General features: G+C 39.9%; 2 protein-coding genes across 4 annotated transcripts in view; both read right to left on the bottom strand.

Moving 5' to 3' along the window:
* Window positions 1-2,832: 2,832 nt before the first annotated feature.
* Mtp (microsomal triacylglycerol transfer protein) lies at window positions 2,833-13,567 on the bottom strand. Its single transcript, XM_090112024.1, has 11 exons — window positions 13,177-13,567; window positions 12,885-13,082; window positions 12,715-12,813; window positions 12,112-12,384; window positions 10,066-10,238; window positions 9,641-9,806; window positions 9,212-9,397; window positions 6,984-7,577; window positions 5,564-5,728; window positions 3,692-3,862; window positions 2,833-3,394 (listed from the first exon to the last, which is right to left on the bottom strand). The coding sequence occupies exons 1-11, from the start codon at window positions 13,435-13,437 to the stop codon at window positions 3,029-3,031; spliced, it is 2,652 nt and encodes an 883-aa protein (XP_089968150.1). The 5' UTR covers window positions 13,438-13,567; the 3' UTR covers window positions 2,833-3,028.
* A 3,964-nt stretch (window positions 13,568-17,531) lies between these two features.
* The window catches only part of LOC149901481 (calpain-2 catalytic subunit-like), a 30,274-nt gene continuing 22,948 nt past the window's right edge, over window positions 17,532-24,857 (bottom strand). For all 3 annotated transcript variants that reach the window (XM_090112046.1, XM_090112044.1, XM_090112045.1), the window contains exons 14-18: window positions 23,776-23,829; window positions 23,522-23,695; window positions 19,758-19,965; window positions 19,460-19,515; window positions 17,532-18,926 (exon numbers count right to left, since the gene is read on the bottom strand). In XM_090112046.1, the coding sequence (XP_089968172.1) occupies window positions 18,900-18,926; window positions 19,460-19,515; window positions 19,758-19,965; window positions 23,522-23,695; window positions 23,776-23,829 (519 nt within the window). In that variant the 3' untranslated portion in view covers window positions 17,532-18,899. The remainder of the gene's footprint in view (window positions 18,927-19,459; window positions 19,516-19,757; window positions 19,966-23,521; window positions 23,696-23,775; window positions 23,830-24,857) is intronic.

Below are 24,857 nucleotides of genomic sequence, written 5' to 3'. Positions count from 1 at the left end.
AGAAACCCGACTACGATCTGTGTCCTGTTTCATTCGTCAAGCGTATCCTGAGACGGGATACGATCGGGGAATGGGACAGGAGATATGATGTGGGGGAGACGGCTGGAGGCACGAAGCTCTTTTTCCCAAGCGCTGCTGCTGCATACAAAATAGTACGGAAAATAGACATCACACACCACACCACACAAGCACTGACTGGACACGGTGGATTCGCCTTCTACTTGAACAGATTCAAGCTGAAGGAGAATCCATCGTGCCTATGTCAGCCCGGAGTCGACGAGACGGTTTCTCACCTGTTGCTCGAGTGTCCGATTTTTGCAAGAGATAGATATGTTATTGAGCAAAAATTGGGCATCGCGATGACGGGTGAGAATCTGCCCGCGGCCCTGGGGGATGAGACGAGAACCGAATTCTTGGAGTATTGTAAATACTAGGGATGTAACGATACCGATACCGATACCGATATATCGGCCGATATATCGGCAAGCCGATATATCGGTATCGCCGATAATAAATCAACCGATACCGATATTTTTTTATTAAATTCTTTCTTTTCTTTTATGTTTTTGCATTGTATTCATTCATATTGTTTTATTTCTGTTTCTGTAATAGTGTTAAGGAAGAGCGGAACCTCCTGACACAAGCATTTTATTTGCTAGGAGTGTTCCAATCACAAATTTGTTTATGTAAAGGAAAGAAATAAATAATTTTGAATTTTTTTAATTTTTAACGTGATAACGTTTTTAAAATCGTTTTAGTCGGGTGACATGTTCATAAACTTGTGTCACACCAAAACCTCACGAGCGCGATCGCAGGTATAACGAGAGAGAGACGGACCGATCTCCCGTTTCATCTCGAGCGCTGCCACTGCATTATGTTATCACGTAAACATCTCGATCGTAAACCTACTTTACAAACAACCAATTTTTTGGTATCAAATAATTCAAAAATCCGCGCCCAATGAACGATGCGGGAGGCCGCCCGCGCGTGCGCACTTTGTTTTCTGAAAAAACTCTACCAATTATAGTAAACTTTTATTAGGTACTGATTGTATGTGTATTAAAGTTTAACTGACTTCGTAAAATAATAATACTAAAATAAATGGTTTTTATTGTTTTTTGATTTGGCATTTTTATTTAAAAGAATACGATTAACAGTTGTCTCTGTTAAATGTTGGTAACTTTTCATGCATAATTCACTATTTATTTTTCTACCAAGCCATCGATATCGGTATCGGTATCGGTATCGCCGATACATTACTACAAATATCGGTATCGGTATCGTATCGGCAAAATCATGTATCGTTACATCCCTAGTAAATACATTGTTGGGGTGGTTAACAAACGAAACTGTGATAAGCTGTGATGTTAGGGTTAAGTTTTATTGTTGTGCCGTACTGTTTCAATTGTATTTTATTGTAATGTCTTAATTAATGTAAGTTTTAAATGTACTTTTAATTGTTTTAAATTATTTTATTTTATTTTTTATTATTCTCATTGCAATGTTTTTAATTAATGTAAGTTTTTAAATGTCATATTTAATTTTAGAATTTTATTATTAATTTGGAAATGTTATTGTAAATTGTTAAATTGTATTTTTATTTTAAATTGCATTCATTTAGGCCTAATGTATTAATAAATAATAGTGTGGTAATTAATTGATTAAAAGCAAAACAAACATCTCTGGACAATATTCCAGAGGAAAGCACACAACACCCTGTGATGGCGGGTGCTTTTACAAAAAAAAAAAAAAAAAAAAACCTAACCTAACCTAACCTAACCTAACCTAACCTAACCTAACCTAACCTAACCTAACCTAACCTAACCTAACCTAACCTCATTCGTCAAGCGTATCCTGAGACAGGATACGATCGGGGAATGGGACAGGAGATATGATGTGGGGGAGACGGCTGGAGGCACGAAGCTCTTTTTCCCAAGCGCTGCTGCTGCATACAAAATAGTACGGAAAATAGACATCACACACCACACCACACAAGCACTGACTGGACACGGTGGATTCGCCTTCTACTTGAACAGATTCAAGCTGAAGGAGAATCCATCGTGCCTGTGTCAGCCCGGAGTCGACGAGACGGTTTCTCACCTGTTGCTCGAGTGTCCGATTTTTGCAAGAGATAGATATGTTATTGAGCAAAAATTGGGCATCGCGATGACGGGTGAGAATCTGCCCGCGGCCCTGGGGGATGATACGAGAACTGAATTCTTGGAGTATTGTAAATACATTGTTGGGGTGGTTAACAAACGAAACTGTGATAAGCTGTGATGTTAGGGTTAAGTTTTATTGTTGTGCCGTACTGTTTCAATTGTATTTTATTGTAATGTCTTAATTAATGTAAGTTTTAAATGTACTTTTAATTGTATTAATTTATTTTATTTTATTTTCTATTATTCTCATTGCAATGTTTTTAATTAATGTAAGTTTTTAAATGTAATATTTAATTTTAGTATTTTATTATTAATTTGGAAATGTTATTGTAAATTGTTAAATTGTATTTTCTATTTTAAATTGTATTCATTTAGGCCTAAGGTATTAATAAATAATAGTGTGGTAATTATTTGATTAAAAGCAAAATGAACATCTCTGGACAATATTCCAGAGGAAAGCACACAACACCCTGTGATGGCGGGTGCTTTAAAAAAAAAAAAAAAAAAAAAACCTTACCTAACCTAACCTAACCTAACCTAACCTAACCTAACCTAACCTAACCTAAATGTTAAAAATATGTAATGACGATACAGAATTTATTTATAAATAAATGAGTTTGAGTTTAAGTTAGGATGGGAAACGCTTTGAAGGTTTAAAGAAAATCACGACTCACTACAAAACGTAATTATAATAATTTATTACAATAAATATAAATGCACAATTTTGGCTCGAATATAACTATTTTCCTTTTTCAACACAACAGATCACTCGGAGCAAGGTCGCATGGGGGTAATCGCAGGCGCCGCGGACGACTGGCCCGCCGATGCGAGCCTTCGTGTTTTTGGAAGAGCTTTGGTATAGAGAGCTACTCGTCGTCCGGCGCGGCCAGCACGCGGCACGCGGCGTCGTTGAGCGCGCCCAGCGACAGCGTGCGGCCCGGCGCGTCGGCCGCCGCGCGCCGCCGCCGCCGCACGCCGCGGCCGTCCGCGCCCAGCGTGGCGTTGAGCGCCAGCCGCGCGCGCCACGCCGCCGCCTCCACGCGCGGCCGCACGCACAGCGCCACGCCGTCGTAGAAGTCCAGGTCGGCGGCGATGCGCAGGCGCGGCTCGAGCGAGTCGTGCGCGGCGGCGTGCAGGCGGCCCCACGCGGCCCGCACGAGCGCCTCGCTCTCCAGCACCACGCCGCCGCGCAGCTCCAGCGCCGCGCGCGCGCTGCGCGACCACAGCGACACCTGCGCGACCGCACGCAACGAGGACGATTAACATTTGGAAGTATCTGTGCAATATCGTAACACACACGAAGGCATATTTGATGAGTTTCGCTTTAAACAAACAAAAAATGAGCGTGACATTCGCGCCAATGAGCGAGCAAACGACTGAGTGCAGATAAGCCATATGTCGAGTGGAACATAAGTGATGTAGGCGGTGTCGTCTCAACGGTAGGACAGGCTGCACGCAACAGGCGTCCAGCAGGCGCGCGGCGCCGCCGGCCGCCGGCAGCAGCAGCACGGGGGTGGGCTCAATGGTACCTGCGCGTGCGCGTCGAGCGCCAGCGCGGCGGCGGCGCGGCGGCGGCAGCGCAGCGCGGCGCCGTCCAGCAGGCGCGCGGCGCCGCCGGCCGCCGGCAGCAGGCGCAGCGCGCGCAGCACGGGGGTGGGCTCGCTGCCCGCGCCCGCCCACACCAGCCGCAGCAGCTGGGCCTGCGTCGACGAGCCGCACGTTATACACACCGAAACAGACTCTACGGATATTTGGTATTGCGAATATCTCTAAATCTATGGAGAATTTTGTAATATTGTACATGGAAGAATTATAGTTCATTTTAAGAACGCTGTCACAAATCTGCGTTACTCAAATTTAGGTATTTAACGTCGCAACGCATATTCGTTAATAGCTACCCCAAAAACCATGAAAATGACACCCATCACGAAAAAAGTAAAATTTTCGTCAGCGCCATCTTGGATTATAGTTTTGACCTCATATTCGTTAATAGCTACCCCAAAAACCATGAAAATGACACCCATGATGAAAAGATGTCAAATTTTTCGTCGGCGCCATCTTGGATTTTAGTTTTGACCTCAAATTGGTTAATAGCTACCCCAAAAACCATGAAAATGACACCCATAACGAAAAGATGTAAATTTTTTGTCGGCGCCATCTTGGATAATAGATTTGACCTCATATTCGTTAATACCTACCCCAAAAACCATGAAAATGACACCCATGACGAAAAGATGTAAAATTTTCGTCGGCGCCATCTTGGATTATAATTTTGACATCATATTCGTTAATAGCTACCCCAAAAACCATGAAAATGACACCCATAACGAAAAAAAGTCAAATTTTTGTCAGCGCCATCTTGGATTATAATTTTGACCTCATCAATATGAGTAGTAGCTATTAACCAATGTTAATAACTACCCCAAAAACCATGAAAATGACACCCATGACGAAAAGATGTACAATTTTCATCGGCGCCATTTTGGATTTCAGTTTTGACCTAATATTCGTTAATAGCTACCCCAAAAACTATAAAAATGATACCTTTCACGAAAAAAAGTCAAATTTTCGTCGACGCCATCTTGAATTGTTTTACCCCACCAATCTATTCAACAACCCATAAAAAAGAGCATCTCAGGCAAGGTAATTTTTAAAACATAATTTTAAATTACAAATAATTACTTATACAGTTTACTCATAAAAAGTATCAAATATTTCAAATCACGAAAACGACAGTGCACGCACAATAATATTTTTCTAATTCGTTTTATTTTTGGGACGAGGAGCGATACACCCGTTCTTCCATGAGCGCTTCTGAGCGCGGTCTGACGAGTGACAAGTGACAACCCGCGAGAGCAAAATGTATGAAGAAATCGACAAGTATTTTTAATTTAGCTAATAATTGAAATAAAATTTTGATTTAGATACAAAAAAATTATAAGAATCTATATAAAGGACTATAAATCCCTCAATAATTTATAGGTAAGAAGATAGATTAGGCTTTTAATTTTCTTAAAATTGTACCGTTTTAGACCCCATTTTTTTGCATTTTATGCGATCATTGTGCTGGGAAAATCGTATTTCAGCGACAATTTTGTATGACGTCGTACAATTTTTATAAGATGATCGTAGAACTGAATATATTATCTTTAATTTAAGATATTACTTTGTTCTCACGTGTAATTGCTTTGACTTAAAATTGTACCGTAAAATAGCGTTTTTTGTTAAAAATCTGTAATAGCACCCTTAAGTATACTTTTTAAAAAATAAAAACATTTCATGATTTTATTTAATTTTCATAAAAATGTTAATTTTTCTCACTAAGGTAGAAACTTGTATAATAAGGATCTTCATTTCTTGCCAGAAAACTATAAATTTTATAATATCCTAAAAATAATTACTTGTCCATCAAAAAGCGTCACGGGCGGCATACGCACGCCGGCCACGCTCAGCGCGAGCTCGGCGCCGACCTGCTCGGCGTCCCCCCCCTCGTCTGCCCCCGCGTCCCCCGCCCCGTCCCCCGCCCCGCCCGCGAATGACTCCAGTCCGCTGGCATGTAGCTCCACCTACGCGCACACACAGACGTTCATTTATAATATCCATCACTGTAACCTATTAAAATCTCGAATTTCTCTTACCCGAATCTTAAAATCCCGAAAACGGTCGGTAGAACTTTATAAATACAGATGTAATAATATAAGCCTTTATTCAGACACAAAATATGATACATTATATTAAACACTTATTCTGACGACTCTGATGACTAATGACACCAACAACACGATCTGTTTGCCCAATCCTGGCAAAGACCTCCTCCATCTTCCTCCACTCTATTCTGTCAAGTGCTTTCCTTGACCATTTTTTCCAGCTATAGCCTTAATTTCATCCTCCCATCTTCGAAACTGCCTACCTCGTTTCCTTTTCCTATTCCTTGGGTACCAAAAGATAATATCTTTGCTCCACTTATTGTCTGACCTCTGTACCTCTTATTGTATGACCAGTCCATCTCCATTTAAGCTTTCTAATTCTAGTTATTACATCTTCAATTTTAGTGCGTTTTCTGATGGTTCTGTTACACACGTAACAGACACGTAACGACAGAATAATGTCACATTTCCACATATGCTCATCATGCTCCTTTCCATTGCTGTTTGGCAGCTGTTGCCAGCTTCCGATTTTGTGCTTTAGTGAGCGTCCAAGTTTGGCAGCCGTAGGTTAGAACTGGGAGTATGCAGGTGTTGTATAGCTTGGGTTTAACAGCCATCTTAGTTTCCAATAAAATAATCTTTTTATTTGGTTCCCATAAAATCATATTCCTGATAAATTATTGCCAGATTTTCATTATCATTTTGCTACGGCAGCGGCCGGCGAATGTCAGAACCGACTCTTTATTGTTTTGTCAAATTCGATTCGAGGGTTTAGTTTGTCTGGATATTGTTTAATTGAATTTAAAAAATCTGGATATTGTTTTTCTGGATATCAATTGACTGTATTTAAAAAAATTGTGTTTACAAAATATATATATATATATATATATCCATTTTGCATCTGGATTTTGTACATTTAGATTTCGTGTGTCTGGAACTCATTCGTCTGGATTGTAAAACGTCATACAAAAGAAGAAATGGGCAAATGAAATTCGGATTTGCGATTATAGTGCAAATAAAACTTCGGAATTTAAAAAAACGGGATTATAAAAAAATATGCACACGTTTTCGGGATTATTTTTTCGAAATATTAAAATTAGAGATTAAAATAGGTCACCATCGGTCACGAGTCCCCCACCGGGTGAATCGACAAACTGTATTCGAGCGAGCGTACGGTTAGCGTGTCGTCCGTCGCGTTGTCCGGGGCCACGGTGAGCAGGCGCACGACGCCGCGCCGCAGCACGCCGCCGCTCGCCAGCTGCACGGAGTCCAGCTCGGCCCGCCAGCCGCGCGCCGCGCCCGCCGGCGCCGCGCCCGCCGCGCGCGTCAGCACCGACGACGTGCCCGGCGCCAGCGCGGCGCGCCAGCCGCCCCGCAGCATGCGCACCAGCAGCGCCACCGGCTCGTGCGCGGCGGCCAGCGCGTGCAGGCGCTGCCACAGCACGCGCAGCAGCTCGGGCGGGCCGCGCTCGTGCAGCAGGAACACGACGCGCGGCAGGCCGAAGGGCGCGGGCGCGCTGAGCCGCAGCAGCAGGTCGAGCGCGGCGGCGCGCGCGGCCAGCGGGCGGCCCGCCAGCGCGGCGCGCTCCAGGCGGCGCAGGGCCCCGGCCCGCAGCAGCGCGGCGGGCGGCAGGCGCTCGAGCGCGCCCAGCGCCGCGACCGCCACGCGCGCCGCGCCGCGCTCCGATTGCTGCAGCAGCGCCTCCAGCCCCTCCTCGCTCGCCAGGTTGCCGAGCGCCATCACGTGCGCTAACCGACATGAGTCATCCTAGTGACACGTTATTTTACTATTTACGCCGAATTTTTAAGAACGTTTTAAAAAAAAGAACTACCTAAGTACCATTATTCAAATAACATATTTCGGTTTTTTTTTCATAAAAAATAATGTTTTTGAATGACAAATAAGCATATTTCACATTGGATGGAACGTTATCACTCTAATTTGTATCCGATTGCCTTCAATACCCACCCGTGATTTTAGATTTTGCGTGCCTTTGCAATGTCATTAAAAACCCAGCTGTCTAAATTTCACCCGCACACCCGCACAAACCCTCACCCCCCCTTAACAAACGTAGCGTAGTCTTCTCGTCTAAACGAAGCTGGAGCGATTGTAAATGGCGTGCAAACATTTTTTACAAATTAATGTGTGTTAATATCATCAAAATATTATATAGCTACAAATTAATAAATTCAAATAAAATTACAGTTAAATTACATTAAGACTCATACATTCCTTAATAGTTAATACCATATTACTCCAGTCAGTCAAGATATTCAATTCACAATAATTCCAAAAGTTTTCAAACTTGGGTCAAGTAAATGTTACATTGGGACGACAATAAATCTCATTTTGCAACCTTGTCCGCAGTCCTGAACTGCAATTAAATTATTTTTTGCTGAATGGTCGTGAAAAAAATTCCAAAAGTTTTCGGGATTATTGGGGAAGTTTTCGATATAATATTTCATATCACGTATTAAATTTGCAACCAAGTTCCAAAACTTTTGTAATTATTCCGAGACCACCGTACTCGAAAAAATTACCACGAATTAAAAATAATATTATAAATAAACATGTTCCGGTCAACGAAAAAGGTTGCAAATTTATACAACCGTTCGGTATATATTTCCGATATCTGTGTCAAGTTTGCAGAACTTTTGGAATTTTTTTCAGGACCATACAGCAAAAAATAATTTAATTGCAATTTTAACAATGTTCCGCACACTTAGATTGATAGCAAATTTAATACGTGATATGAAATATTATATCGAAAACTTCCCCAAGTTTGCAGAACTTTTGGAATTTTTTTCACGACCATACAGCAAAAAATAATTTAATTGCAATTTTAACAATGTTCCGGACTGCAGACAAGGTTGCAAAATGAGATTTATTGTCGTCCCAATGAACCATTCACTTGACCGAAGTTTGAAAACTTTTGGAATTATTGTTAAATTTTCGATTTCGAATGTCGATTCTGACTGATGTATATGTATTTAATAATTTTTGTGTGCTATTTGTTTTGTCATTGTCTAATTATGTTTAAATATGTAAATTACGACAGTTAGTTTCATAAGAAAATAGTTACCAATCTTAGATCATTACTTAATGATCTAAGATTATCTCTTCTCAATATCTTACCAATAGATGGGGCCACTTTAGTGTTGAGGGTTTTAGTGAATCCCGCGAAAACGTCATTTTATACAGTCATATTTATCAAGGAATCTCTTTATTAAATATATATACCAAAATGTATAAGCATGGTAATGGCGTGATTTTTTTTTTTATAAAATATAGTGTTTGACCGCTACCGGAAAATGGACTCTACCTATTGCTCTTAAACTTTTTTTTGTATTTAAATATATATTGTAATAAATAGAATCCAATTAACGCTTATTTGAGCTCACCGAGCAGGCTCGCAGCGCGTCGAGCAGGCGCGGCGCCAGGCGGCGCGCGGCGGGCGGCAGGCGGCGCGCGCTCGCCGCCGCGCTCAGCAGCGCACTGCGCGCCAGCGCCACCGCCTCGCCCGCCTCGCCCTCCTCGCCCTCGCTCGGCCACGCGCTCAGCTTCACCACCTCCTCGACGACGCTCTCCTGTCGGAACGGACGGCCGACGTCACTCTCGACTCGTGGGCGTCGATGACGCGAAAGGTTCGCGAGAATTTTTATTAGTCGGTGAAGCTTTTTGTGCGATTATAATAATCTCAAAAATTCGGTGTCGTTAAATAGGCCGTCGTCTGTTCTTTTTATCGCGAGGGCGTTCAATTTGTCGCGTTAACGACTCGTTAAAAAAATAGAATAGTCGAAGTGGCACACGAAATAGGGTGAAAGAGTTACCTGGGGGTGCGGCGCGAGCGCGAGCGCGGCGAGGTACTCCTGCGCCAGGCCGGGCACGGCGGGCGCGTCCGCGGGCGAGCCGCCCGGCGCCAGCTGCAGCAGCGCGCTCACGGCGGCGTGCGCGCCCGCCGACCCGCACGACCCCAGCGCACCGACCAGCGCGCGCCTGCCGCGTTTTTAATTTGATAAAATTATTCAAAACGTATGCGGGCCCGTAGCAACCGAAAAATCGACCGTTAAACTCGGTGAGAAAGAAAGAAAAAATAAAATAGCTTTATGTGCTCAAATGTGGTTCACACATTCGCCAAATACGACATATATTATATGTATCTACAAAATTATTTTCACTCATAAACAATAATCGTCGTTCATATCGTTTTATTCGCAATAAATAGATTTGTATTGTATATTTGGGTCGCACTCACAGCGCGTGCGGGTCGGGCTGCGCGTGCAGCAGGCGCGCCAGGCGCGGCGCGGGCGCGGCGCACAGCGCGGGCAGCACGCGCAGCGCGGCGCGCGCGGCCGCCGCCGACCCGCCCGCGCCCGCCGCGCCCGCGCCCCACAGCGCCGCGCCCGCCGCCATCGCGCTCTCCACCTCCTGTCCACACACACACACGGCGATCGTACAGGACTCCTTAAACTTTGCGCGATTTCAATTGAACGAAGCACGAATTTCTATACATATCTACAGGGTGTCCCACTATTGGTATACTAAGCGCGAAGGGACTTGTAGTTTTGCATACACTGATCACGTAAAAAATACTTTAAAAAAAATTGGGTCCAAAATTTTTTGCTAAATTTTTCCTGAAAATCCATGTTTTCTTCTCTAGCTTCACGCAGCCGGCATATAATGCTTCTCTAATATGAGCATTTTGTCTATGAAAACATAATCTTAAACGATAGCTCACGTGCTGGTGGCAAAGTTGGGCAGGTTGCTTGTTTTGGGTGTACACATAGTGTTTTAAGAATTCATCTATTTGAAAAAAAAATGCGTCTGGATTTTTTTTTAAATTATTTTTTACGTACTCAGCGTATGCAAAACTATAACCTCCTTTGAGCTTAGTATACCAACAGTGGGGCACCCTGTATACATATACAGGGTGTCCCAAAAAGTAGTGATGAACGGAAGCTGGGAGGTAGAGGACCTAGAGGGCTATCCGAATCACCCCCATGTATGATGCGATTTTTCGTATTTTCGGAGTTATGACATTTTTTTCAATTTTTCATCTGTCGCTGAGTACGATAAGATTTTTATTTATGGTTACGTGAATTATTGCGCTAGATGCTTGATTTTTTTTGTGTGCTAAGCTGAAAGATAGGCCAATTCAGTATAATAACATTTACTATCGTTAGATCTTTGAATGGAATAAACGTGAAAGAGTAACAAACACACACACACACACACACACACATCCTCACAAACTTTCGCATTTATAATATGTAGGTTATTATTATTTGCCACTTCATAATTTGTTTGTTTCTTTGCTGAAAAACGTTCTACATTTTGTGTATAGTTTGCCCATTATAAAGGTTTTTTTCACAGGCCGTTTTTGGACTTCATGGTCGAAGCTTTACGCAGACGCCAGATAAAATAATTAGACTCCCGTCTGTTTTTACGTTATATTAATTTACTAATTCTTGGCTGAATAAAATACACAAATATAGTTCATTCAAAAACAATGCACTCAAACACGCATCTTTTGGTAGTTATTCGAAATAGTTCCGCGTGATTTTTGTTTTAAAATGCGTGGTATTTTTTATTTTTTTTTGTGTCTACATTAGTAAATGTGTAATATGTATTTTTTCTCTTTCTTTTAAAATTGCTCTAAATACGGCTTCCAAATGAACTCGCGCCACAGTAATACAATATATATTATCGTAATACTGTGCTGGCGCTCAGTAACGGGCCGGTACTGCCTATATTACTTGCTCTGTGGCATGTATGTGGCTGGTACGCGTTGAGCGGGAGTAACGATCTTAAAACATTTGTTTTTATCATCGTGACTAATATGTGTGTATAAAATATTAATGTAGAATATGAAACAAATAAGAAACGTCACGTTTTTTCAAGTTATGTATATATAATTTATAATGGTTATTAATGTTTACACATGGAATTGGAATAGTGATTACATTTTGATAAGCACTTTTAATCCTGAACGAAGTTCCATCCTACAAACTGTAGTTAATTTGTAATGATAGATAATTATATCACTAACAGTGACGGCGAGCAAAGCTTATCATCGTCGGGTTGCCCTCGTGACCTCTTTATCATAATTTTACAAGTTCAGAACAATTTTATTATTAAATCGCTTCGTAAAAATAAAATGATCAGTATAAAAGTGTCCCTCGCAACTTGGAAATTTACCAACGCACGATGATTCGTCGACAGTTATCAGTATTTTGAATAAATAATTTATATTAATTAAATTTCGTTTGAGATTTAGTCAGACGCGGCGGCAAACGCATACCAACGGTTCGTCAGCGGGCCACAGCGGGTCGAGCGGCGGCGGCGGCAGCGGCGCGGGCGCGAGCGGCGCGGGCGGCGCGGGGCGGGCGGCAGGCCCGGCGGCGGGCGCGGCGGGCCGCGAGCGCGCGCGCTGCAGGCGGCTCCACGCGCGCGCCTTCAGCCCGCCCGCCGCGTGCACCTCCTCGGCGTGCAGCTCGCGCAGCCCCGCCGCGTCCAGCGTGTAGCGCGTCAGGCGCCGCGTCGCTCCGGCCCCGGCCCAGTCCTCGCACCCGCGCTGTCGACACCCACGACCGTGCACAAACTTATCTAAAAATCTAGCTTGTATACCACTACAAAATTGATACTTATAATCTTGTGTATCATTTTTGGTGATGAAACATTTTAAGCTTTTCTAAATGCATTATAGATCCTTTTGGCTCTTTTGGCTCATTATTATCATTATGTATAACATGGATTCTGGAAAAATATTGAATTGAAGTTATTTTAATTTAATTAACTATAGGTATAACTGATCAAAATTTTATTTAACAAATCTAAAAATCTAATTTCATTTAAAAAGTATAATCACACTGCATGAAATTGGCATTCCAGAGTAGCGTCTAACCTTAATCTTCCTGATCACATGAGCGGAGAGACTCTCATAGAGCACTTGGCAGGTTCCGGAGATGTCTGTTTCATTTCTTTCTCCATCGAGTACTTGAAACTAGAAATATTAAATTGGTTATCCTATATTCTGTCTTTCATGCACTCAATAAAATAATGTAACACACAAACCTGAAATAAACTGATAAGGGATCTTTTAAAGTTAACAATGTCCGTCAGCTCGTTGAGGTCCAAATAAGGTGTTTCTATGATGCCCTTATTCCAAAGTGCATAAAACGTAGAGAGCGGGTAAGAGTCCCAGATAGATTTATGAGGCAAGAAATCTGCATTTACATGCTTGCCCCTCGACAGCAGATGGGGAGACTTCAGCTGCAAATCAAAGGCATTATCCAACGTTTTAACTGTAAAGAAACCAGATATTGTAGCAAACAAACTACAATCACAATAAGCTCATGAAGCACACCTCAAACTTTAACAATATTTCTGAGTCTTGAGAATCTTTCCAGACCGGTTCCACGGATAGGGTCGCTTTTATTTTATAGGCCACCTCCTTGTCAGCTCGAGACACTTCGTTGAGCATCACGGTGGTCTCCACGTCGTACGTGTCCGCACTCTGGAAAAGCTTCACTTCCCCATAGTCCTCGCGAGTCACTGAACCCTTTACGTGGAATCTATACACGCACACCACATATAGAAAACAAAGTAGTGAGACTCCTGACCTCATCATTAAACTAATTTATTAACCGTAATTAAAATTTAAAGTAATGAATAATTTCGATTACTCTTTAATTAACCCATTTATACAAATACCGAGTGAAGCTGCGCTTGCGCCGCTTGCCGGCTGAGAACTGACATTTGTGATTTGACGAGTGACGTTACTAAATAAATAATTATATTGTTTTGATGACATTTGACATGAATGAAAAATGAGTTGACAACGAAGTGACAACTACTATATTACTTGCTCTGTGGTGACAACACAGGTGACAACGACATCCTCATACTTAGAGATCAGATATTAAGTAGCATAAATCTGTATATTTTATTTATATTTTAATGGGAGCACAAAGTACCATACAATCTTCATACAATATACAATTTCAAAAACTGTTTATGAAAGAACAATGGCCATATCGAACGAAAAAGAAGTGTATAAGAATAAAAAGTATTTTAAAATTAGGTAAGACTATTTTTTATTGTATTGTTTTCTATAACAATTAAATTTTAAAGGCATCTGAAAAAAATCCAAGTCGGTTGAAAAATGGTTGAAAACATGTTTTTAGAATTCGTGAACGCATCTTTAAAATATTATTCAACGTCTTCTGTGGTTGCTCGGAGCAATTAAGTGTGGTTGATACTTGTATATATTCATATCGTTGGATTGATAGTACTTTCTTGTTATGCTACGTTCCAATTTATATTTTAAGATGTCGGAGACGGACGACGGTCAATAGTACAGATGTAAAACGACTCGAACTTGCACGAGTTCTACGACGAGTTCCGTGTGGTGGCTCGTGCACAGGGCTCGTGGCAGCACCGTCACAACAGTGAAGTTGGCGGCCGAAGACAGAGAAACCAACTGTCTACGTTGGCGGCTTACTTCATGCTTATAGTTATTGCCACAGGCCACTCATTTGCAGGGGCGTAGCTACCGCCGTATCTGCCGTATCAATTATACGGGGCCCCTGCGCCAAGCGGGCCCCCAACGTGCGCTTTTGTGAGTAATCTTTACCCTTCCTAAGGGCCCCCAAACAAATTTTTATACGGGGCCCCGCCAAGGCACGCTACGCTTCTGCTCATTTGCCACTTATTGCTTGTTGTGATTGCTTGTTGGTCTAGCCGGTGAAAGCTCAAGGCGCGCCCTCGGGAGTGGGACAGGACAGAACTTCGCATTCGAACACGAAAGACTTCGGAGCTTCCACTCCTTGGAGTGGAACTGTTAACCCCTTAACGAAACGCGGTCAGCGAAACTTCAGCTATTCGCGCCTGAGGTGAGAGGGTCCGCGTTTAGTATGGTCTCAACCGTTGAGACTCAACGTGCTCGAAACTAAAAATCGTAAGCACTATTCACATTTTTACCAAAAAGTGAATGAAAATATTTAGTATTTTCTAAATCTAAAACAGTCACGAAATCGAGAAGGTAAATACTAAATACCTATGTATTTGTGATTTTATACGAATTATTATCGTAAAATACGGTTGTAATGAGGATTTATATTATATTTTAGAGGTAACTTCAGGATTTTTTTATCGAGCAAAATTTTTTCAATCGTGTTTTGGAAACAGTCATCCCATCACACATACGTTCTGTAATACTTACATATTAGAAATTTCATTGCGAAAATACTATGATACATAAAAAAGCTAGATACGTTACCCGCTCTATATTTTGGCAAGAAAAAACTCAGCAAAGTGCCCGAGTTTCACTCACAGTCACGCACCATTCAGCGTCGTGGCTGGACGTTCTTTTTATATTTTAATCGACAGTTGTTATTACGAAGTACATGAGTGAGACATGTATTGTCTCGTGCGTGAGAGTGAAAGAGAGAACAACTGTATTGATGATAATGCGTTAGTAAGTAGGTATGTATTAATTACGCAGTTTTTTAGTGCAATGATGTCAGATGTTGGCGTATGCCGCGTCTACTAAAGTGAGACTAAATTATTTTACTAAAGTATTTTAGTATTAGTCATTGGCGAAAATACTTCAATATTTTCAATTATAGGCTATAGCTCATAGATAACAGTCCATTTTGCGGTTTTCACCTACTAATTGCCCTGCCAGTGTTTAATTTTAATGTGTACCGTAACGGTTATTAAATGTTTGGTGTTTCTCTGCTCGATTACCCTGCCTTCGAGCCTATCATCACTGGAACCAGATTTTTTTTGTTTTTTTTTTGTGTGGTGTCTCTCAATGTTAGCCAGAAGGGCTTCTACATTTTTACGCGGACGCGTGGGTGAACTGAAGGTTCAGCCTGGTAGCGACATGCGCAAGGGTGTCCCCCCTTGACGGGGATCTCGAACCTCGGCTTGGGCTGTCGCTTGAGTGGAGGAGGCCGGAAGGAGTAAGGACCCTAGTCGGACAGGACTGGAACCAGAGCGACGTGTCGTGCAACAATCCTTCACTCTCATACCAAGTCGGTCAGTAGATAACATTTCACTTTGAGTGTGCAGTAAAATAAAGAAAGTAGGTCGACAAAATGTGTTAACTAATTTGAAAGAAAGAAAGAAAAGTAATTTATTGCCAAGAACATTACATACAATATTTCTCTAAAAATTAATTGAGATAAATGGAGACAGCCTCGGCAAAATGCTGCACAAAAACAGCGTACTTGATTTACAGGCTGTAGGTACCTACCGATGTTAATGATGATTTCAAAATGTTACATAGTAGCGCTGAACAAATTTTGTTGCAAGTTGACACCTACAAAACCAGTGTATACTTACTTAGTTAAATCTTATTGCATTACCTACATAATATTTTAACTCAACTTATTATTAGATTAGATTGTGCGATATTACTTTACGGTTTTGTAATAACTAAGCTAAATCTTATTCCATTACATATTTTAGCTCACCTTAGTTACGCATTGATAAATTATTAGTAGGGCGTGTGCGGTGTGATACCTATTACTAGAACTAGCATTTCACTTATTAGTTACTTTAGTTAGTCCATAATTCAAGTTACCTATTTAAAAAAACATCTTACTTTAAGGATTTGTAATTTGCGAATTAACATTATCAAAGAAAGCACATTAATTTGTACAATGCAGTTAATTTCCGGTTTGATATCGACATCGATAATAATTCAGATTCATTTCTAAGGCATTCAATGCGGACATTCAATCGAACGTGAACAATAAACACTCAGTTGTCCGTTCCGTATATCAGAACAAAAAAAAGTGTTATGCTAATTATTTTTTGAATTAATTTCCTAACAACCCGCAACGAAAAAAATATAATATAAGTAGGTGACAGGGCGTAGATGAGTTATGTACGCGCTCACTAATTGGCACCATAAATTCGGGTCAAATAGCCCGATTTTAGTCAGTTGCTGCCTCCCCTGAGTATATCTTATAGATAAAATTCTCGTGTCACAATGTTAGTCTGCATACTCCTCCGAAACGGGTGGACCGATTCTCATGAAATTTTCTGTGCATATCGGGTAAGTCTGAGAATCGGCCAACATCTATTTTTTAACCGACTTCAAAAAAAAGGAGGAGGTTATCAATTCGGCCGGTATGTTTTTTTTTTTTTTTTTTTTTTTTTTTTATGTATGTACACCGATTACTCCGTGGTTTCTGGACCGATTTACGTGATTCTTTTTTTGTTCGATGCGGGATGGTGTCGAATTGGTCCCATAAAAATTTTATTCGGATAGGCCCAGTAGTTTTTATTTTATGAGCATTTTTGTCTGTATTTGTAAATGTTGCAAGTGCAAGTTTGAAGTCGGTTGTTTTTAACGCAGTTATCATATGTACCACGGGCGAAGCCGGGGCGGACCGCTAGTAATATATATTATGTTCTGTGGTTGCTCCGGAAGCGTCGTTGTACTCGGTCCCATCTTGTCAACTCTCGTCTCGTGACAACAAAAACAATCGAAAAATACCTACTTACTTGTGTGATGAGATTCTGCACAAACTATTCGACAAAGATTTCTAAAAGTCAAGGGATCACTTATCACCTGTAATAATTATTACTTTTTGTTTGATATTTATTTAATATCTATTGGAATACGCACAGGGAATACATATACGTTGAGTCTCTATTTAGGCAATAGGCATTTCACCTGTTTCGGCGCTTCAAATAATGCATCAATTTCGTAAAAAATAATTTTATTCAAAACGATAACAACAAATAATATTATAATTTAATAATTGCACTAAAAAGTATCAGATTAAATTTAGATTTAAATATTTAGATCTATATTTCAACAATAAATAGGTAACAGGACGTGTGACCCACGACCCAATGAGTTAGGTATATTGACCAATTTCGTAACAGAAATGGTAGTTAGGTATTCCAAGATATTCCTCATTGGTTCGAGGCTTCGAGCGACGCGGACGTACGCACTACGCAGGAACCGCACCACTGCTCTCGCCACGTTTGTACTAATTTATTATTCGGTACAGTCGTAAATCTTTGGTCGCGACATTAACTAGTTACTTAGAAAAAAATAAATAATTTCACCAAATAGTTTAAATCAACGTACTTCTAGAAGTACCTACAAAGATTATTAACGATTTTGTGAAACCATTTTTAGTATTATTTTTTTTAGGTTAATTTACAAATGTATATCTACAACACATACTTACATAAATTAAGCAAGTACATTATTTGTTAAATACTTAATAGACAACATTACAATCATTCATTCTTATACATATACAGGGTGTAATCGTTAAGTGTGCACAGGCGATTTTTCCGTAACTATTGCAGATATCAAAAAACTTTATACTAATATCGAAAGCCCTTTGCCTAATGAGTAAAATGATAATAATAACTTTAAAAAAATAAAACGGGAAATATCTAAAAAAGATCTCCCATACATTGAATTTTCCATACATGTGACGTGTACAAGTGACGTCCTCGTTTTGGAATACCATTGTATTCAACATCGAGCTCTGTTTACAGTTTCTAAATGATTTTTTATTAAAATTTGCGAAGTAATTTAAACACAATTTCAAACAAGAACTAAAATTTTTCATATTACATGTTTAGGATAGTCATGTCACATACTAAATGTATAGGAGTGTTTGGTGTAAAATTTTTGGATATTTCCCGTTTAAAAAAGTTATTGTTGTCATTTTACTCATTAGGTAAAGGGGCTTTCGATGTCAGTATTTAAAAGTTTTTTGATATCTGCAATAGTTACGGAATAATCGCTTGTGCACACTTAACGATTACACCCTGTATATAATATGTTTCATTCAATTTTTGACATTGTAAAACAATCTAAATAATATTTTTATATAATTACTATAGCACCGTCTGTTACAACTACACATTAAACGCCCGTGGTAAAGCCTGCGGGCCCCCATCACCAGTGCAGTGTGCACATGGGCTCTACAAGTGTGCGCACACATAGAGCGCAGGGCGCGGGGCGCGGGCGCACTGCACAAGAAGCTAAACATTGCCTCCGCGTTCAATTCTTTTAGTCGGCGAATAAGAAGTAACATCGCATCGTTACGAGTAGATAGTCATCAAGATCATCTGAAACAAACAAAATTTAAACACCCATTGAAACAACCAAAATAAGAGGTACATAATATGTATTTAGAGATTCAATATTATAAACGAACAACAGTGTAGGGTACCGGATATTCGGCAGACCTTTAAGCCTTTGTGCAATGATTTTATTTTAACTTTTAATCTATAGTCTATACTAATATTATAAAGCTTTGTGAGTGTGGGTTTGTTTGTTTGTTTGAACGCGCTAATCTCGAGAATTACTGGTCCGATTTGAAAAATTAAGACCAACAGGAGCGGAGCAATGCGGGTAAAACCGCAGAGGACAGCTAGTCAATTATAATATTTAATTATTAAAGTAAGTATTAAGTAAAGCGTTTCTACATTAATTTACATAATATTTATATCATGCATGTAATGTATCAATGAAAGGTTTTTATTTGGGAAATTCGCTAAACGGTTTAATGAGTTGCTCTTAATAATTAGAGTCTGGCAATATTAAAACTACTGTAGGTAGGGAAGACGTGTCAGTAAAAAGTAAGTAGCCATTAGCTCACCTCTTCCAGCGAGAGAGGATTCGATTTCAGTTTTGCATCCAGGCTGCGATACCTCTCTGAAACGACACGATTAAAACAAATATGTAAAGATTATCGTCAAAAATTGTATGGCGCCTGTTTTGCATATATGAACGTAACTATATAAAAATAAAATAAAAGGGCGTAGCATAGAGACCGAATACTCCACGCATAATCAATAATATTTCTTACGTAGGTATTTTTACTAACGATTTATCTCAGAACCGAATGGTATATGGGTCTCGAACTATTTAATAGTGAGTACATATTGTTGACGTACCATGCGCCAGGTGCAGGCGAGCGAGGGCCAGCAAGCAGGCGGCGGGCGATAGCGCGGCGCCGCGCGCGAATCGCAGCACGAGGCACTCCAGCACTTTGTTGGAGACGCTGAGGCCGCACGCCCACAGCAGCGCGCGCAGCCGGTACGCCGACACGCGCCGCGCGCCGCAGCCGCGCCGCGCGCCCCCGCTCGCCGCCTCCACGCCTTGCTGCACACGCACAAGCACACGGTCAGAGCCGCGGAACCGAGCTACTGTAACTTGTTCGAGCGGTACTGTTTAAATTATGCGTAGGAAACATTTTCGAAAAGATAGTCACAAACCAATTAAAACAGATAACATCTCGACATATTTCACAGCATCAACATGGTTTCTTCCGGGGGCGGAGCGTAGAGACTAATCTTGTGCTATATACGGACTTTATTTTGAATGCTCTTGATGCCGGCCTGCAGGTGGACGCCGTGTATACTGACTTTTCAAAAGCTTTCGATAAAATTAATCACTCCACACTCATAATGAAATTATCCAAGTTTGGTATACACGGTAACCTTCTCCGCTGGCTTCAATCGTATATTTCTAATAGAAGCCAAGCTGTTTTATGAGATTTTATTCTTTATCTTTGCTATAGAACGTTACTTGTACAAATTTCATGATTCTATGTTCACAAGAAATATCCTGAAGATATTGATTCCTTATGTGTCCCCTGCGAATGTCGAAAACGGCTATATTTTTGATAGACTGTACTTATTGCACGCCTCATAAGCGAAGCGTTGAGGTGGGTACTACTGTCACTTCGCGCAAAACATCTGATTTTTCAAACTTAAAATGTCTTTATGTATCATACATTGCACTTGTAAGATAATACATACACACACATATTAAGAAAAAACACTATTTTTAACGTTCATGATATTTTTGATGTCATTTTTGTTATTTAAACTAGTTAAAAAACAGTTTAAAAAAGTTCTGTCTTGGACGTCCGTGTGTCTGTATGTGCGGATCCTTTTTCTTGTTAACACGATAGCGACCGAAATACTTTACTAATCGAGTCTTTTTTTTTCTCTTACGCTTGAGTATGCTCAGGAATAGAACCCTTTCATTTTTCAGGGTCTGATTCGATGTGGTTTAATTGTTATTAAATAAACAAAAAAAAAACGACTCGAAGCACGAGTTCCGTGAGGTGGCAGCACAGTGAAGTTGGCGGCTTACTTCATGCTTGTACCGGGTCTAGCCTGTGAAGACTCGCCCTCGGGACGGCACTTCACGTATGGTGTTTCTTTGCTCGATTACCCAACGCAACGCCCACAGCTTGAAAATAGATTCACATTCTACACCTTTCTCCGACATACATAATTTTGCGGCAAAGAAATTTTCCCGACGTATAGAAATTTTCCTGACGTATAGAAATTTTCCAGACGTATATAAATTTTTCTGACGTATAGAAATTTTCCAGACTTTGGAAATTTTCCTGTCTTACATTTTCCTTTATTTTGGAAATTTTCCTGGCTTATATTAGAATGCTGGCTTATAGAAATTTTCCCGACGTATAGAAATGTTCCTGGCGTACAGAAATTTTCCAGACGTATATAAATTTTTCTGACGTATAGAAATTTTCCGGACTTATGAAAATTTTCCAGTCTTACATTTTCCTTTCTTTTGGAAATTTGCCTGGCTTATAGAAATTTTCCTGGCGTACAGAAATTTTCCTGGTTTATAAACATTTTCCTGACTTATACAATTTTTCCTTATCTACATAATTTTGCGGCAAAGAGAAATTTTCCTCACGTATAGAAATTTTCCTGGCTTATAGAATCTTTCCCTTCTCATGGAAATTTTCCTGGCTTATAAACATTTTCCTGACTTATACAAATTTTCCTTATCTATATAATTTTGCAGCAAAGAGAAATTTTCCTCACGTATAGAAATTTTCCTTGTTTATAGAAATTTTCCTGATATATAGAAATTTTCCTGACATATAGAAATTTTCCTTTCTTATGGAAATTTTCCAGCTTATTGAAATTTTCCCGACTTATGGAAATTTTCCTGTCTTACATTTTCCTTTCTTTTGGAAATTTTCCTGGCTTATAGAAATTTTCCCGACGTATATAAATTTTCCTGTTGTATAGAAATATTCCTGGCTTATAAACATTTTCCTGACTTGTACAATTTTTCCTTATCTACATAATTTTGCGGCAAAGAGAAATTTTCCTCACGCATAGAAATGTTCCTGGCTTATAGAATTTTTCCCTTCTCATGGAAATTTTCCTGGCTTATAAACATGTTCCTGACTTATACAAATTTTCCTTATCTATATAATTTTGCGGCAAAGAGAAATTTTCCTCAAGTATAGAAATTTTCCTGGCTTATAAACATTTTCCTGACTTATACAAATTTTCCTTATCTATATAAATTTTCATGACGTATAGACGTTTTCCTTTCTTATCGAAATTTTCAGCTTATAGAAATTTTCCCGACTTATGGAAATTTTCCTGACTTATAGAAATTTTTCCTGACTTATCGTAATTTTTCTTTCAATCGAAATTTCCCTAACTATTGTTTAAATCATTTTTCTCTTCTTCCCAAAATTGGAAATTTTGACGACTGATTAAAGTAAACCACCCACCTATTGCCACCCACATCCCGTACGCTATGCTCTCTATCCACAGGCCGCGCGTGCGCAGATGGCTCAGTATCTGCATAGCTAGCGAACGTATAAATTCGCCTGGTCGTTGGGCGTTCATGAACAATATCATCATCAACATTTTTATTAAAAATAATATTCATATATTTTTCTTTGCCCGCGGATTCCCCTGATGTTAAATTCGCATTAGTATGAGTCGTTTCACCGCTGTCAAAAGTTACCCATGGCCATGTCACATTAAGGGCCGATTTTTCAATGCTTGGATAAAACTTATTCGTCGAATAATGTATAAAACTATATTACGTATTTTAATTGCCCGTATTTGACAGTTTACGTGACATTTTAATATTAACGCGTAATACTTTATTGGATGGATAAGTTTTACCCAAGCATTGAAAAATCGGCCCTAAAACGAATAAACACACTTTCGCTTTTATAATATTATGCTAGAGGTCCGCCCCGGCTTCGCCCGTGGCACATATTTCGCAATAAAAGGTAGCCTATGTCCTTTCTCGGGTATCAAAATATCTCCATACCACATGCAAATTGGTTCAGTAGTTTAGGCGTGATTGAGTAACAGACAGACAGACAGAGTTACTTTCGCATTTATAATATTAATAGTATGGATGCATTGCATAACTGATTCAGGCTTGCTATTAGAAAAAGTAAAATTAAGAGTTCCCAGAATTTCCTCACGTTGCAGATACACATTTGAGGTCACTCCCTGTAACACAAATTACGCCAAGAATGCCTTTTTAAAAAGAGCAGCCAAATTTTATAATGATGAATTATTAGACATAGATATTTTTCAATGTTCTTGTAATAGTTATAGACATCAATTAAGAAATATCATTTTATGTAGCTAATGTATAATTTAAATTATTTAGTTTTCTAAGTTTGTAATGAAATGTGGGCTTTATTTATTATTTTAAGGTTAAGATTAGTAGTTAGTTCATTTGCGTGAGGCTCGTTTTCTTTTTTATATGTTGTTTTTCTTTTTAATAATAGAACATGTTGTGTGGTCATAGTTAATTTTAGAACTTTGTTATATTAAATCATGTATGACTGCTGTGTTCTTATAAAAAAATAATAACTTATCGAATATAAGAGTGGGTCGTGCGGAACCTTCCAAAAGGCGAGCAGCGCCAGCAGCGGCGGCAGGCGTCGCGCGGGCACGCGGCCGCACACGGCGGGGTCGCGCAGCGTGAGCAGCGCGCGGCACAGCTCGAGCGACGGCGGCGCCGGCAGCACGCGCCGCCACGCGCCGCGCAGCGCCGCTCGCAGCGCCTCGCCCTCCACCTGCGCACACGCCACACGCGTCACTGTCGCTACTCACTGAACACCTCCACGGCGCGCTCCTCTCACGAGTCTCGACTCACCTCTTCCGTTTCCTGCTTTTTCATCAACTTGTTCACGATGGCTTGCATGTCGGCCTGCAAACATACACATATTTTATTCTGTGATGAACGATGTATTCGTATAGTCCATTGAAAAGTTACATTTGGGGTTGCATTTTTTAGAGGACGCAATTTTATTTTTTTGATGTGTAGGGGGGTCAGTGTGAAGCTATCACCAAGTTTGTGGGGTCGCCATCCTTGTCCCACGGCCGCCATCTTGAAAATAGCGGTTGATATGGTTTTTACGATATATCTCTTAAACTATTTATTTGATAAAAAAAATTGTGAACATTATTTGTTGCAAATTAAATTCTTTACAACTTTAGTCCGTAACTTTTTGTCGTAGAACTATAAATAAAAAAGTTATAAGCGAAAATGTTCAGAAATTAGAGATATTTATATTTTTCAATAAAACTTTTTTTTTCATCATTTTACGAATAAATGATATCAGACCATTTTTGTAGATTGTTTTTCGAGGAACAACTTTGCGATACAACATTTTTTCATTAAGTCAATAGCTACGGTTTTACAGCGCTCCGAAGTGAGTAAGTACTATTTTTCAGTACTCTTAACAGCTATACAGTATACATATATTATGTGTGTGCTTATAATAATTTGTCATCAGTAATTATTTTATTTTTGTTATTATAATGTTTTTAATAATATTTTTGCAATATTATTAATGATTAATTATTGATTCGTTACCACCCAGGAGGTAGAGGTCTGGAAGCGCGTATTTTTTTTACGTCGAAAAGCAGGGCTGAAATTTTCTGCAGTTTGCTTCCATTGTTCTGGAGTATGGGAAAAGAGCCAATAGCTAATATTATATGTATAGTTAAGAGTACTGAAAAATAGTACTCACTTCAGAGCGCTGTAAAACCTTAGTTATTGACGTAATGAAAAAATGTTGTACATAAAAGTTGTTCCTCAAAAAACAATCTACAAAAATGGTCTGATATCATTTCTTCGTAAAATGACAAAAAAAGTTTTATTGAAAAATATAAATATCTCTAATTTCTGAACATTTTCGCTTATAACATGTTTATTTATAGTTCTACGACGAA

The sequence above is a fragment of the Colias eurytheme genome, chromosome 17, assembly GCF_061535395.1.
Source record: "Colias eurytheme isolate Ceu_HAF_F1 chromosome 17, ilColEury1 Martin Lab GWU primary, whole genome shotgun sequence".
NCBI classification, from domain to species: Eukaryota; Metazoa; Arthropoda; class Insecta; order Lepidoptera; family Pieridae; genus Colias; species Colias eurytheme.
Note: the sequence above shows the minus strand (reverse complement) of the source record. Positions and strands in the feature narration are given on the sequence as shown.